This window comes from Egretta garzetta, unplaced genomic scaffold (assembly GCF_000687185.1).
Source record: "Egretta garzetta isolate BGI_Z169 unplaced genomic scaffold, ASM68718v1 scaffold85, whole genome shotgun sequence".
Taxonomy (NCBI): domain Eukaryota; kingdom Metazoa; phylum Chordata; class Aves; order Pelecaniformes; family Ardeidae; genus Egretta; species Egretta garzetta.
This window is the reverse complement of record NW_009259718.1, coordinates 1,909,208-1,921,041: the sequence shown is the minus strand read 5'-3', so window position 1 is coordinate 1,921,041 and position 11,834 is coordinate 1,909,208. Positions and strand designations below refer to the sequence as shown.

At 45.3% G+C, this 11,834-nt stretch overlaps 1 protein-coding gene across 1 annotated transcript; it reads left to right on the top strand.

Annotated features, from left to right (window-relative positions):
* Positions 1 to 4,936: 4,936 nt before the first annotated feature.
* On the top strand, positions 4,937 to 11,757 carry LOC104126570 (tumor necrosis factor receptor superfamily member 1A). The gene is given in 10 exon segments (XM_035894598.1): positions 4,937 to 4,969; positions 4,972 to 5,206; positions 5,518 to 5,646; positions 5,952 to 6,095; positions 7,680 to 7,761; positions 8,088 to 8,161; positions 8,362 to 8,484; positions 8,838 to 8,875; positions 9,631 to 9,790; positions 10,347 to 11,757. Coding segments are annotated over 10 exon segments (1,320 nt in total). The 3' UTR covers positions 10,649 to 11,757.
* The last annotated feature ends 77 nt before the right edge of the window (positions 11,758 to 11,834 follow it).

The following is an 11,834-nucleotide window of genomic DNA, read 5'->3' as shown; positions in this document are numbered from 1 at the left end:
CAGCACATCTGGATTTATAAAATTGTTTTCTTCTGAAATTTTCATCTTTATGCTTTTGTGTTAAGGAGACTTCAACTCTGGAAATTATTAATCTGGAATTATTTTAAACATTAGCCTAGTGATGGGCAATACGATTTTAATTGTTTGGAGTACAAATACCCGAGCGACTGCTCCAGCAAGTATTGCATTCCTATCAGTTCCCCTGCACAGGCGTGGAGTCTCAAGGCGCTGCGTGTGGGGACGGGGGTCACTTCCCACCTGTCTAATCCCCTCCTCCCCCCTCAGCTTGTTTTCTGTGACCGGCCTTGATCTATTCCGGACACCTCTAGGCATCCACTGGCTTCAAGGAGAGGGGAATCTTGCTCCCAACACAACGCTCTCCATCCTCTCTTCCCCATCGTCCCGTCATGCCCGTGTGCCACTGTACCTGCTTCCCCTGCCCTTCTCCCTGAGGGTGAGGAGCCTTGCAGGTAGCAGCAGGGCTGCTGCAGCTCTGCACAGGGAGGGCAGAGGGCATGATACAGAGCTGTGGCATCCCTGCTGAGTAATGTGTTATTTCCTAACCTTGTGGACATTGGCAGGTGATAATACGGTAGCCCTGATAACGCGGTACTTCCCTGCGCTGTCCCTCAGTTTCAGATACTCTGTCTTCTTTCTCCTTGGCTTGAGAACAGTGCTCTTAAATGTCCCTTCTTATTCCTTGCCACCACAATCTTTCTTGCATCTTGCTGCATTCTTCACTTTTATCTTTGCGATTCCTTTCTTTTTTGCCTGAGATGTCGCCTCACTTGCAGTTCTCTGTGCATGGTCTGATGAGGCAGAAGCAGCAGCAAGGGTGTGAGTTCTAGTGGTGATAGTAATTCAAGAATATTTGAGGTTGAAGATGGTACAGGGGCTCCTAACTCCCGTCTCAGCTGCCAAAACTTTGCATAGAAGAGCTTTTGGGCTTGTGCAGCATTTTTTTTTTTTTCACTGTAGTTGTAAGGCAGTAAGTGCTGGCATGAGACACGAGAAGGAACTAGGATTGCATCATTTGCGAGGAGAATTTGTGAGGCACATAGCTGTCACCCAGAGGGGTGGAATGATTTGGGGAAGCAGCATTCTGGTTTTCATCTGCCATATTTTGTTTATTTCTGCAGCAGTTTCAGAAGTAAAACCTAGAGTTTTTGCTGACTCTTTTTTTTTTTTTTTTTTTTTTTCTCTTTCCCCTGGGCAGTCCCCACTCACTAAAAACGTGAATCACCGGTGTGCATGATGTGGTTTGGTGGTTTGAGTTATCATTTGGCTTAGGTAATATGTGCTGTCCACTTTTCTGTGCAGCATTGGTTAGTGGGTACTCGTTCTGTTCTCCTGCTGAGTGGAATCAGAGTATGTTGTAAATCTAATGGTGGAAAATCATCTTATTTCAGTTGTAGAAGACCTCTAAACTTTGCAAATAGAGCTACATGTGGCTGGCGAGCAGTGTTCCTCAGGGCTCAATGATAGGGAAGGTTCTGTTTGGTATATTTATCAGTGATCTGGATGCAGGGGTTGAATGCACCATTAGCAGTTTTGCTGATGACACCAAAGTGGGAGGTGCTGTTGACTCTCTTAAGGGACAAGAGGCCTTGCAGAGGGATCTAGATAGATTGGAGCATTGGGCAATCATCAGTGGCATGAAATTTAACAAGTCCAGATGCTGGATTCTGCACCTGGGACGGAGTAACGCCAGGCACAGGTTTCAAATTTGGAGAGGAATGGCTGGAGAGCAGCCCTGCAGAAAGAGACCTGGGGTGCTGGTTGAGATCAGGCTCAATGTGAGTCAGCAGTGTGCTCTGGCAGCCCAGAGGGCAAACCGCATCCTGGGGTGCACCAAACACAGCTTCACCACCAGCCGGTCAGGAGAGGTGATCATCCCGCTGTAGTCAGCGCTGGTGCGGCCTCACCTTGAGCACTGTGTGCAGTTCTGGGCCCCACCATTTCAGAAGGAGGTGAAGGTCCTTGGATGCCTCCAGAGGGCAACAAAGCTGGTGGCAGGGCTGGAAGGCCTGTCCTGTGAGGAGCGGGTAGGGACTTTGGGCTTGTCTGGTTTGGAGAAGAGGAGGCCGAGGGCAACCTCATTGCTCCCTACAGCTCCCTGAGAAGGGGACGCGGAGAGGGAGGTGCTGAGCTCTCCTCCCTGGGATTCAGTGATAGGACATGTAGGAATGGTTCAAAGGTTCAGACTTAACATTAGGAAGTAGTTCTTTACTGAGAGGGTGGTCAGACACTGGGACAGGCTTCCTAGAGAGGTGGTTGATGCCCCAAGCCTGTCAGTGCTTAACAGGCATTTGGACGACGCCCTTAATAACACGCTTTAACTTTTGATCAGCCCTGAAGTGGTCAGGCAGACGGACTAGATGATCATTGTAGGTCCCTTCCAATGGAAGTAGTCTATTCTATTCTAATTTCATGTATTTCCTGAATTTCATGAAGTCTGCCATTAGCATAAATCAGTATACTGCTGAATGGCTTGGGGAGTTGCTTAAGATGGTCGTGTTTTTTTTCTGCCATGTGGATGATTTTTCTGGAAGGCCGAGTCATTGGTTTGTGAGTCACTTGTGGTCTGTGACTCGCTGTTCCTCAGATTTTCATCAGTAATAATGTGTTAACTCTGATTTGATTATGCTTATAGACACACTTTCACTCAATCTGAAAAATTGAAAACACCTTTCCTTTTTTCTTTTGTTTTTGAAGGTGTATCTGACTGATCTTCTGTGTGTTTTTGGCTTGATCTTTGATGCTTTCCTCTGACTTACCGTCTGGCTGTATGTCAGGGGATTCATCACTGGCTAGAGAATCAGGACTATTTGTTGCTGCTGTCAGACCATCTGTATGAACGATCTTTTACCCGTTTTCCTGCAAGCAATCAATCTTGTAAGACTATCAGCTGCTGAAACGAGTTTTATTTCTTTACTGAGTTGTTGTTGGAGTGCTCACATTTATCCTGCTGTCAGCTAATTAAGTCTGAAACGATAGCTATTTAAATAAGTGGTTCTTTTTTTCCTGTTCACCATTTTAGCATCTGGTCTATTGAACATGTCTTTGTATGACAGAGCTCTCTGAAAAATGGGGGTTTTGCTTTGTCAGAGTTGCAAAGTCCTGTCCTTCTTGAGGTTTTAAGTTGCTTTCATGTATGCACCTTCTCTCCCAATACATTAATTTTGAGAAATGGGACAGCATGGGGCTGTCATTGTCATCTCATTTTGCATATTGTTTCTTAAGCTTGCAACCACAAAATTGGTGTCAGCATTGTGGTTTACCCTTATTGGTTTACTTTGCTTTTGGTATAACTCTCCTAGCTGAAAAAGCAAAAAGAAACAGAACTCTGAAGCTGTGCCTGTACAGCTAGGCATCTTTCCACTTTCAGAAAAGCAAGCTGGGAAAACGTTACAATGCAGGGAAGTTGGTGTAGTAAAGCTTGGTGTGAGATTATATGGATGGGGTGGGGTAGTATTTATTTGCAAAAAATTAGTTGATTTTTCATGCATTCACGTGATCTGATGCATAGGAGGACATCTGCACACTCTCTCTGCAACATGCTCAGAAGCACCAACATGTGTGCGTCCAGATGGTGTGGCCAGGATCACTTGTGTGCAATGCAGATGACAAGGGACGCTGGCTGTCAAGTCTTCATCGAGCTGCTGGGGTTCTTCATTGCACTACAAACTAGTTTTTGGTCAAGTCCATCATACCCTTCAGGAGCCATCAGCTGGTATGGGATGGGCCTTTACCATAGAAACTTGCTGACTTCAGGCTCCATAAATCTTGGGCCAAGTTGTTTCCCGGTGTGTTGGGGGTTTTTTTGTTGTTTGCTTTTTTTTTTTTTTTAACCTTTTTGTTATTGTATGTTTTTTCTTTGTCTGAATGCATGTTTGAAATACATGCCTAGGGTCTATTTTTCTGTTGGGTCAACAGGCAGAGGTATTGCATTTGTGATATGCTGCAATCTCGTTGCTATCCTCCTGGTGCAGGGTCTTTTGCTGATGAGTCATCTATGCTGTGGTCTTACCAGAGTGTAGACCTTTTGGCCGTGACATAAACAGCACATTTCTCAATTTCGCTGCTGGGAATAGTGTCCCGAAAACAATGTCCAGGGAATGGTGTTCTTCATTATTGGTACAGGCCGTTCTTTTAACCCTTTGTTCTGCTGTTCCTTCGTGTGTATGTACGTGTACAGACACTCACACTCTCTTACAGTTGTACTGCAGTCATGCTAATCTTAATATTTCTGTTAAAATTCTTGACAACAGCCATTTTTAAAATGAAAAATAGCAAGTATATCTTAAAGGAATTAAAAAGAAAAAAAAGTGCACATTTTTGTGGCGGACTGTTCAGACTGAATGTCAACAGCTGCAGTTTAAAAGGAAGAATGTATGTTTGACAGGAGAAGTTGAAAACCTAACTTTCCCACGTTTCTAAGCCTGGCTTGCTCAGGAGGAGTTTTGGAAGCTTTTCTGTACTTTGCATGCAGCGAGATCCTCCTCTGCCTTCTTATTCCAAAATTCCCATCTGGTTTATTTATTCTGTAGAACTGCAAGTACTGGATGCATTCGTCTCTCTGGAACTGTTTCTAGATGGGCAGTCTTACTGCCTTCCGTAATAAAAGCATTCCTTTGCTCTTGAGTAACTTGCTTGCAAGCTGCAGCATTTTCAAGGCATTCCATCTATAAATTGCACTTCAGGAAAAATATTTGCTTTATATACAACCAATTTGTCATAGAAACCATTGTATGGCGTATTAATAACACAGATGACAGGTATAGGTTTGTTGGGGGGTTTTTTTGGTGAATAATCTCCTCACATGCTTTTGTCAGTGGAGGGTCCTGATATCAGAATTGGTCAAGTCAATTGAACTCGATATTATAAAAAAAATCTAGTTGTAAGTGGAAGTCAGCTGTGCAGTCTGCCAGGGGGTATGATGTTTTTTCACCTTGTTGCTCTCCATTCTTTCCGTCTCTCTTCCCTCTCCCTCTGTATTTACAGGTTATCCTAACATTTGTCTGTGTGTTGACGAAGGAATCTGTAGAAATTGCTCCGGTACCATATATGCTGCAAATCCATCGGGTAGCTTTGGATGGAAGAGATCTCTCTAGCCCCTTGAGGAGAGAAAAGAGGCAGGTGCAGTGTCAACTAGGACAATACCTACATCCCAAAGAGACCCACTGCTGCATGAGATGCCATGCAGGTACGTAAAATAAGTACAGTTAATAGTGACCTTCAGCATAGAGGTATTTCCCTGTCCTGCACTCTCAAACTTTCTCTGTCCTACAGCTACATCAGTGCTCCCTGTCCTTGGTACCTATCTCTACACATATAAATTCTTATTCCTTGTCTCTTCTTTTGGGCTGTCAGTGTCGTTCACACTGGTGAGAGCAAGCATACTCAATCCCTATGCCATCAACTCCAGGGTTTTTCTGAGGAATCAGTGACTCCCATTCTCCCTAAGACAACGCATTTGCCTTCCTGTCAGAGCTCTATTAAGTGATTTTCTTGCAGGTACTTACAAGGCAAAAGACTGCAGTCGGCCTGACCAGGCACCTATCTGTCTTCGGTGTCCTAATGGCACATTTACAGCTGTTGATAACACCATGTCTAAATGCTTCCAGTGTACACGTTGCCGTACAGGTGAGTTACCTACATGACCTGAGAAAACTGGGTGGTAGCAGCAGGTGGGGGGCTGGGGGGGATGGCAAGGTGAGAGAGGAAGCCTGGAAAAGTAAGCTATTGAATGGTCAGAAGGACAGTGTATGGGAATGGACTGGGGACAGCATGAATCAGGGTTACCAAATCACTACAGTCTGAGACACAGTTTGCAGGCCTTTTTGGCTTTTTTCTGGGGATATTGGGGGATTACAATACCTGTTATCATAACAGTGCTCTCAGATGAAGGTGAGGGAAGAGGTTGGAATAATCGCTTTTCCTTTCCTCAGAATTCCAGCAGATAGTAGAGACCCCCTGCACCCCAAAGCAAGATACCGTATGTGGCTGTCGGAAGAATCAATATCAGATTGGCCAGTCTGATCTCTTCCAGTGTAGGAACTGCAGCTCGTGTGTCAATGGGGTTATTGCCAACTGTGAGTATGGCGTGGATATAGCTTCAGTATGGACATTCTGTGCTACATCAGCAGCCCTCTGTTCACTTTCTGACATGTTTTGGAACAACTCTTGTTGGTTTTGCCTGCCCCCTTTCCCCAGAAAAACTGCCATTTTTTGCCTGCCTTGGCATCAATCCCCGTTTTCTATCACAGTTTCTACCTTCCTTTTATCCTTGAATGGTTTCTCGGTTTCGGCTGTTGTGAGGAGGTATTTTCTACTTAATTTTGGTACCTCTGCCTTGCACTTACTGAAGCGAGGTCTTTATGCTCTAGAGCAGATTTCTCCCTTACTTTCCTTTTTTGACTTTGTGTGGATGTCTCTCCTGATGCTCATTGCATTTCCCTCACCAATTGCTGGAAGCACTTTGAGTACAGTGGCTGAAAATACCGCTGGTTGGTCCCAGTACCCAGCTGATCTGCTTGTCAGTCGGTTGCTGAACCACCACAGTGTACTGTGCAGTGTTTTAAACTAAAGAGCTGCTCAGGTAATGCTGAACTGTACCCAGTGGCATTGGGCGTGACCTGGGGATGGTGCAGGTGTCTGGGAGAGGTACCCGTGTTAGGTATCCCAAGCTGCCTCATCTCTGGTCGGGAGTCAGAGATCTTAACCAAATCCTGCTTGCTGCCCTCCACTTTGTGCTGTAGTCTAATTCTGTTCATGTTCCTTAAATGTTCCTTACCTTGTCCTAAAGCTATTCCCTCTTTGCAAATTCTGCTTCTCCTGATCCCTTTCCTATCTCTTACCCTGCCTAGCGTGAGGTTTGCTGTCTCACTGGTGAATGCATTCCCTCTGGTGCTCAGTTATCTTTCTCTGTTAGTTTCCACACTTATGCCTATCCTCAAGGGTAACCACTGTACACTGGCCTTGAGCAATTTCCTTCCCTCTTGGCTGAGGTAGAACTGTTTTAGTCCTGTCCCTCGCTTGCCACAGCACGCATGCTGCTTTTTCTAGTACCTTTTTCCCTCCCCTCATGCAACTTTATGTCCTCCCATCACTATTCTTGTCTGTTCCTCCCCACACCTGTTTTACTCAGTCTCCATACTGTGACTTGCTTAGAAGCAATAGCTCTTTCATTTCTTACCCCTTCCACCCACAGCATAGCAGATCAGAAGAACGGATATGTGTCCCATTGCTTGAAGTGATTTCTCCCTGCCCTGAACTGACTTCCTCACTAGTCCCAGCTGCTCAGGGACCACTTCTCCCTCATCTTTGCCTGACTAATGTGATTTCCCCTTCCTGTTACACTTGAACTTGAGTGACTTTTCCCACTTTTGCACTGGAACTTTCATTATCCATTAGACCAATTTCAGCTGCACTGTAATTTTAGTCCCTTTCCAAGCCTCTACAGAGGTCTTTGACCTACAGCGGTACCCTTATTTTTTATTATTTTTATCCTCCCCCAACCCTGTCCTCAGTCATAGACAGAATCCTCTTTCTCTTCTTCAGTAGCGGTTCTCCAGGTTCAGAGGGGGATAATCTCCCACCCATCTTGGAGTGGAATTTTCTCCTTTTGTTTTCTTCTCTGTCCAGATTACGGCAACGGTTTCTTCTTTTCTCTACAGGTTCAAAGAACAGAGACACAATTTGCAGGTGTAAGCCTCGATTCTTCCTAACACTTAGTAACGTTTGCAAGCCTTGCAACAGGTGAGCTTTTTTTTCTGTGTGCCCCTCCACTGAGTCAGAGAGACAACAGACATAAGCCCCACAGAGGGAGGAAATTTTTCTCAACGCTCTGTCCATCTTGACATAACTTCACAACATTCTGCCTTTCTGGGGCAATTGGGTCTTCCCCTCTGCCAGCCCTGGTCTTCTCTGTGTGTAGGCATCAGCCCACTAAGAACCCAAAGTCACTAGCCACACCCCATTGCTCTGCTTTGCAGGCTTATCTTGACTTGTCTTTTACTTAGCATTGTCACAAATGGCTAGTGTTATGTTTCATGCACGCTCACCTCTCTGATTTGCTCTTTCAGCTGCATTGGAGAAGAATGCCTGCAGTGTCATAGCCCAGTGACTACCTCACCGACTTCAACTTCATCTGGGCTGAGTGAGTACTGAGACACAGTGTAATCTTTTCAGTTCTTTTGTTCTGTTAATGCCTTTTGTCAAGTGTTATTTTCTCTGTTCTCTCAAACCATGATTCTTTTTCTCCCTACCATTTCCATGTCGTCGCTTGCTGTTCTTCCTTTAGCACTTACCTCTTCTTTTCTCAGTCACTCACTCATTTGCTCTCTTCCTTTTGTCCAGATGGGAGCCTTGTCCTTGGCATCATTGTTGCAATATTTGGAGTTATCTCTGTCCTCTACATTGTAAATAAAGTAGTGAAGCTGGTCCAGGAAAATGGGATAGCGTCATCTTTCTACTCCTTTGGTGAGTACAGCAGGGTATGCAGTGATATTAATTGGGATAGACATTATTCTCTGTGTGTTTATGTATGTGCACACATGGGAAGGAAAAAGTGGGATCCATTACTTTGCTTTACTGCAAGGCCAGAGGAACACATGAAGTCGGCAGCTAAACTTATTGGTGCAGTTCTTGCAACTCTGCATCCATGCCCATAGCTGTGACTGGAAGTGCATATGAGCTCATTGCTGGCCAATGTGCATTTTGCTATAAAATCTTTCTGAGGGCAGGATTGTGAATAGCTGCTTTCCTGTTTTTTCTGGGAAGAGAGGAAGTGAAAATAATTTCTGCTTGCTTTTTTTCTTTTTTTTTCTTTAAAGTTTCTTTGCTGCAGACAACTAAGGAGCCAGTACCTGAGGTGAGCAAGATATAAGAACTTTCCTTCCACTTTCAACTATGTTAGCCTGGGATCCAGAGTAACATTTTTCCCCATGGGCTGTTTTCAGGGCTTGTATTTTCAAACAAGCTGAGTAATAGGGCTGTTTAATTCAGAAGTCTTTTCCTGAAGAGGGTGGAGCCATTTATATTTTACTTCCCCTCCTCTAGAGAATGCTTTTCAAACTCCTGGCTTTTTGCTCCTTTCTTTCTGGATGCATTTTTTTTCAGATAGCTGGTCCTTAATCCCTTTTTCTCCCTATATACTCCAAGCTTGGAGGATTCTACTTCACTTCAGATTTTGACCCCACAAGCCTCTCAGTGCTGCTTCACAGTGTTCTCTCAGGTCCAATGTTGTTCTGCAATTAAGAGGGCCCAGCAATAGTTGAGGTGGGGTTTCCACAGCCTTATAGAGAAGGCTGATGGGAAAGGTGGCATGTAGAGCTTCTAGAATGGTGGTGATTTCAGGTTCCATCCTTACTTGATTTTGCAAAGAAATACTTTTTCCAGACTACTGTTTTTTGATGCCAAAAGAGAGTTAAACTCCTTGGGTTCTGCTGGAAAGAAATGTTTGGTGCCTTCTGCTCAAACAAGGCATACAGGAAGAATTAAAACCTCAGCACCTGCTCCCCACCTATCTTGGATAAATTTTAGAATATAAAGCTAGTGATTCCTTGGAGGAGACAGTTGTATTGTGCTGCTGCAAGTGATTCTGAACTAGGAAAATGTGTCTTTCAGGTTGAGGTAAAAAGAAGTGAAATTTCCATCCTTCTTCCTGAGTCCCAGAAGGAAATGGAATTGCCAGTGAATGCAACACCACCACCTGCACCTCTGCCGCAAAGTTCACATGAGTTACCAGACTGTGTCAGACCTGCCAGAAGGACACAGCTTCCAGACAGTAAGTGAAACTGCCCATTCCTTCCCTCCTTCCCCAGGCGAACAAGAACCTAATTACACAGACGCAGCTAGGAGGATGTCGGGCAGACCTTACCCGGTGCACATGACCTGTGTGTGAATACTTCACACATGGCGCAGTACAAAGGCAGAAGCATGCCCAGAGCCTGTAAATATTTACACAAGGCCTTTCTGTTGTCCCTTTTCCCTACTAGCAAAATGGATTGTCATATGTGGTGACATGCTGTCAGTCTCAATGCCTCTGGGATGGTAACCCAGAGCATTCTTTTGGCAGGAACGTGTGGCAGCAAGGCCCTAAGCGTGTGTGCTCAGCTCTGCTCATAACCTTACACAAGAGCATATGGAAGCATTCCCTTTCCTTTTTGAGGTATAAGAGCAAATCTGGACACCATACGAGTCTGCGTGACTACTCTGTAAAAGACCTGAACAGGAGGGGGCAATTCACTATCCCAAGGCACCATCCAGGCACTGGATTATTCACGTTCTCCTTGAGGCTGCAGAATCCTGGTTCTCACGCTTTATTTTTTCTCTTTTCACAGACCCTGCTATCCTTTACACTGTGGTGGATCATGTACCGCCATCTCGGTGGAAAGAGTTTGTGAGGCGTCTGGGTCTGAGCGATTATGATCTAGAGCGAATTGAGATGGAGCATCGGCGCTTACGAGATGCCCAGTATGAAATGCTTAGACTGTGGAAACTGCAGATGGGCCATGCTGCAACCGTGGAGCACATCAGCTGTGTTCTCAACCAGATGGAGCTGAGTGGCTGCAGCGAAGCAATTCAAGAGGCTTTGCTAATCCAGAACTCTCCGCAACCTTGCAGCCTCCACAGCCATCTTTAATCTATTTCCACTTTAGTTGCCCTTGCTATGACTGTTAAGAGAGGATCGTAACTCCCTTTGTTTCCTGTCTTCCTTTTCCCATACCTCCCTATCTTTCTAACACTTTGTTTGTTGGAGACGGCAGCCGATGATGCCGGAGGAAGGCTCCAGTTTGCTTCTCAAGCACCATGTAGTCCAGTGTCTTTAAACCAAGACAGGCCTCTGCAACAACCCCTTTCCCAAGGAGGGAAAGCACCTCATAAACGAAGTGGTGTTGTGGACTCTGACCAAGATGAAAACAGGAGCGTGGAGTGACTTGATACAGCTTCTCCATGGACAAGTTGTTGCTGGAACAGATGCTCCACCCACCACGTGGTGGGTAAACCTGCAGGGTGACTTGGTTAAGCTGGCTGTTCGGATGTTCACTTGCTGGAGTGCTATTTTTCTGCGAGATCAGACAGTTGAACTGGCTCACATTGCAGCCCTTTGATTGCTAAAGCTGACTTGAGGGAAGCGGTGGGAGGACGTGCCTGTTTCTGGGAGCAGGAGAGGGTTGCCCCCTTTCGGTATCAACTAGTTATCGCTGTGGCAGAAGAGTCACAGAGATTCCAAAGTGGTGGCTCTGTGAGAAACGGGAGTACCTTATCATTTCCATACCCCCATTTCCCTCAGGTTCAAGAGGAGTAAGGATTCTGAGCCAGCGAGTCAGATAAGAGGGTTGGTGCTTTGTTCTCAAGTTTTTTTTTTCTGTACCTAGAAACCATGTATGGTGGCATTAACAAAACGCCTGCCTGTGTGTTTGTCCAAGCGCAGAGGGGAAAGGGAATGTGTACGTCTGGCTGGGTAAGAAGGTACCTATGTAGCATGAGCACCTCTGCAAAACCATGCTTGTACACGGGTCGCTAGGCTTGTGTCTACCTACTTATCTATCACTGATTCGCTGAATCTGATTTAAGTGCAAATGGGACTGTGTATGTGTACATATATATATATTTTAGCAGCTGTTGAGTTACTTCACACTACTTCCTGGATTGCATTCTGTGATTGCTACTTGGGTGTGAGAGCCACTGGGTACCATCACCAGGCTCTCGCCATCAGTTTCTCATGGGTGTTACCCTGGGTGAAGCAGAAGTAGCAAAAATTGGTTAGCCTGCATCAGGTGCAGGTTGTCCACACATTTGTAACGTGGATCTTTTTTTTTTTTTTT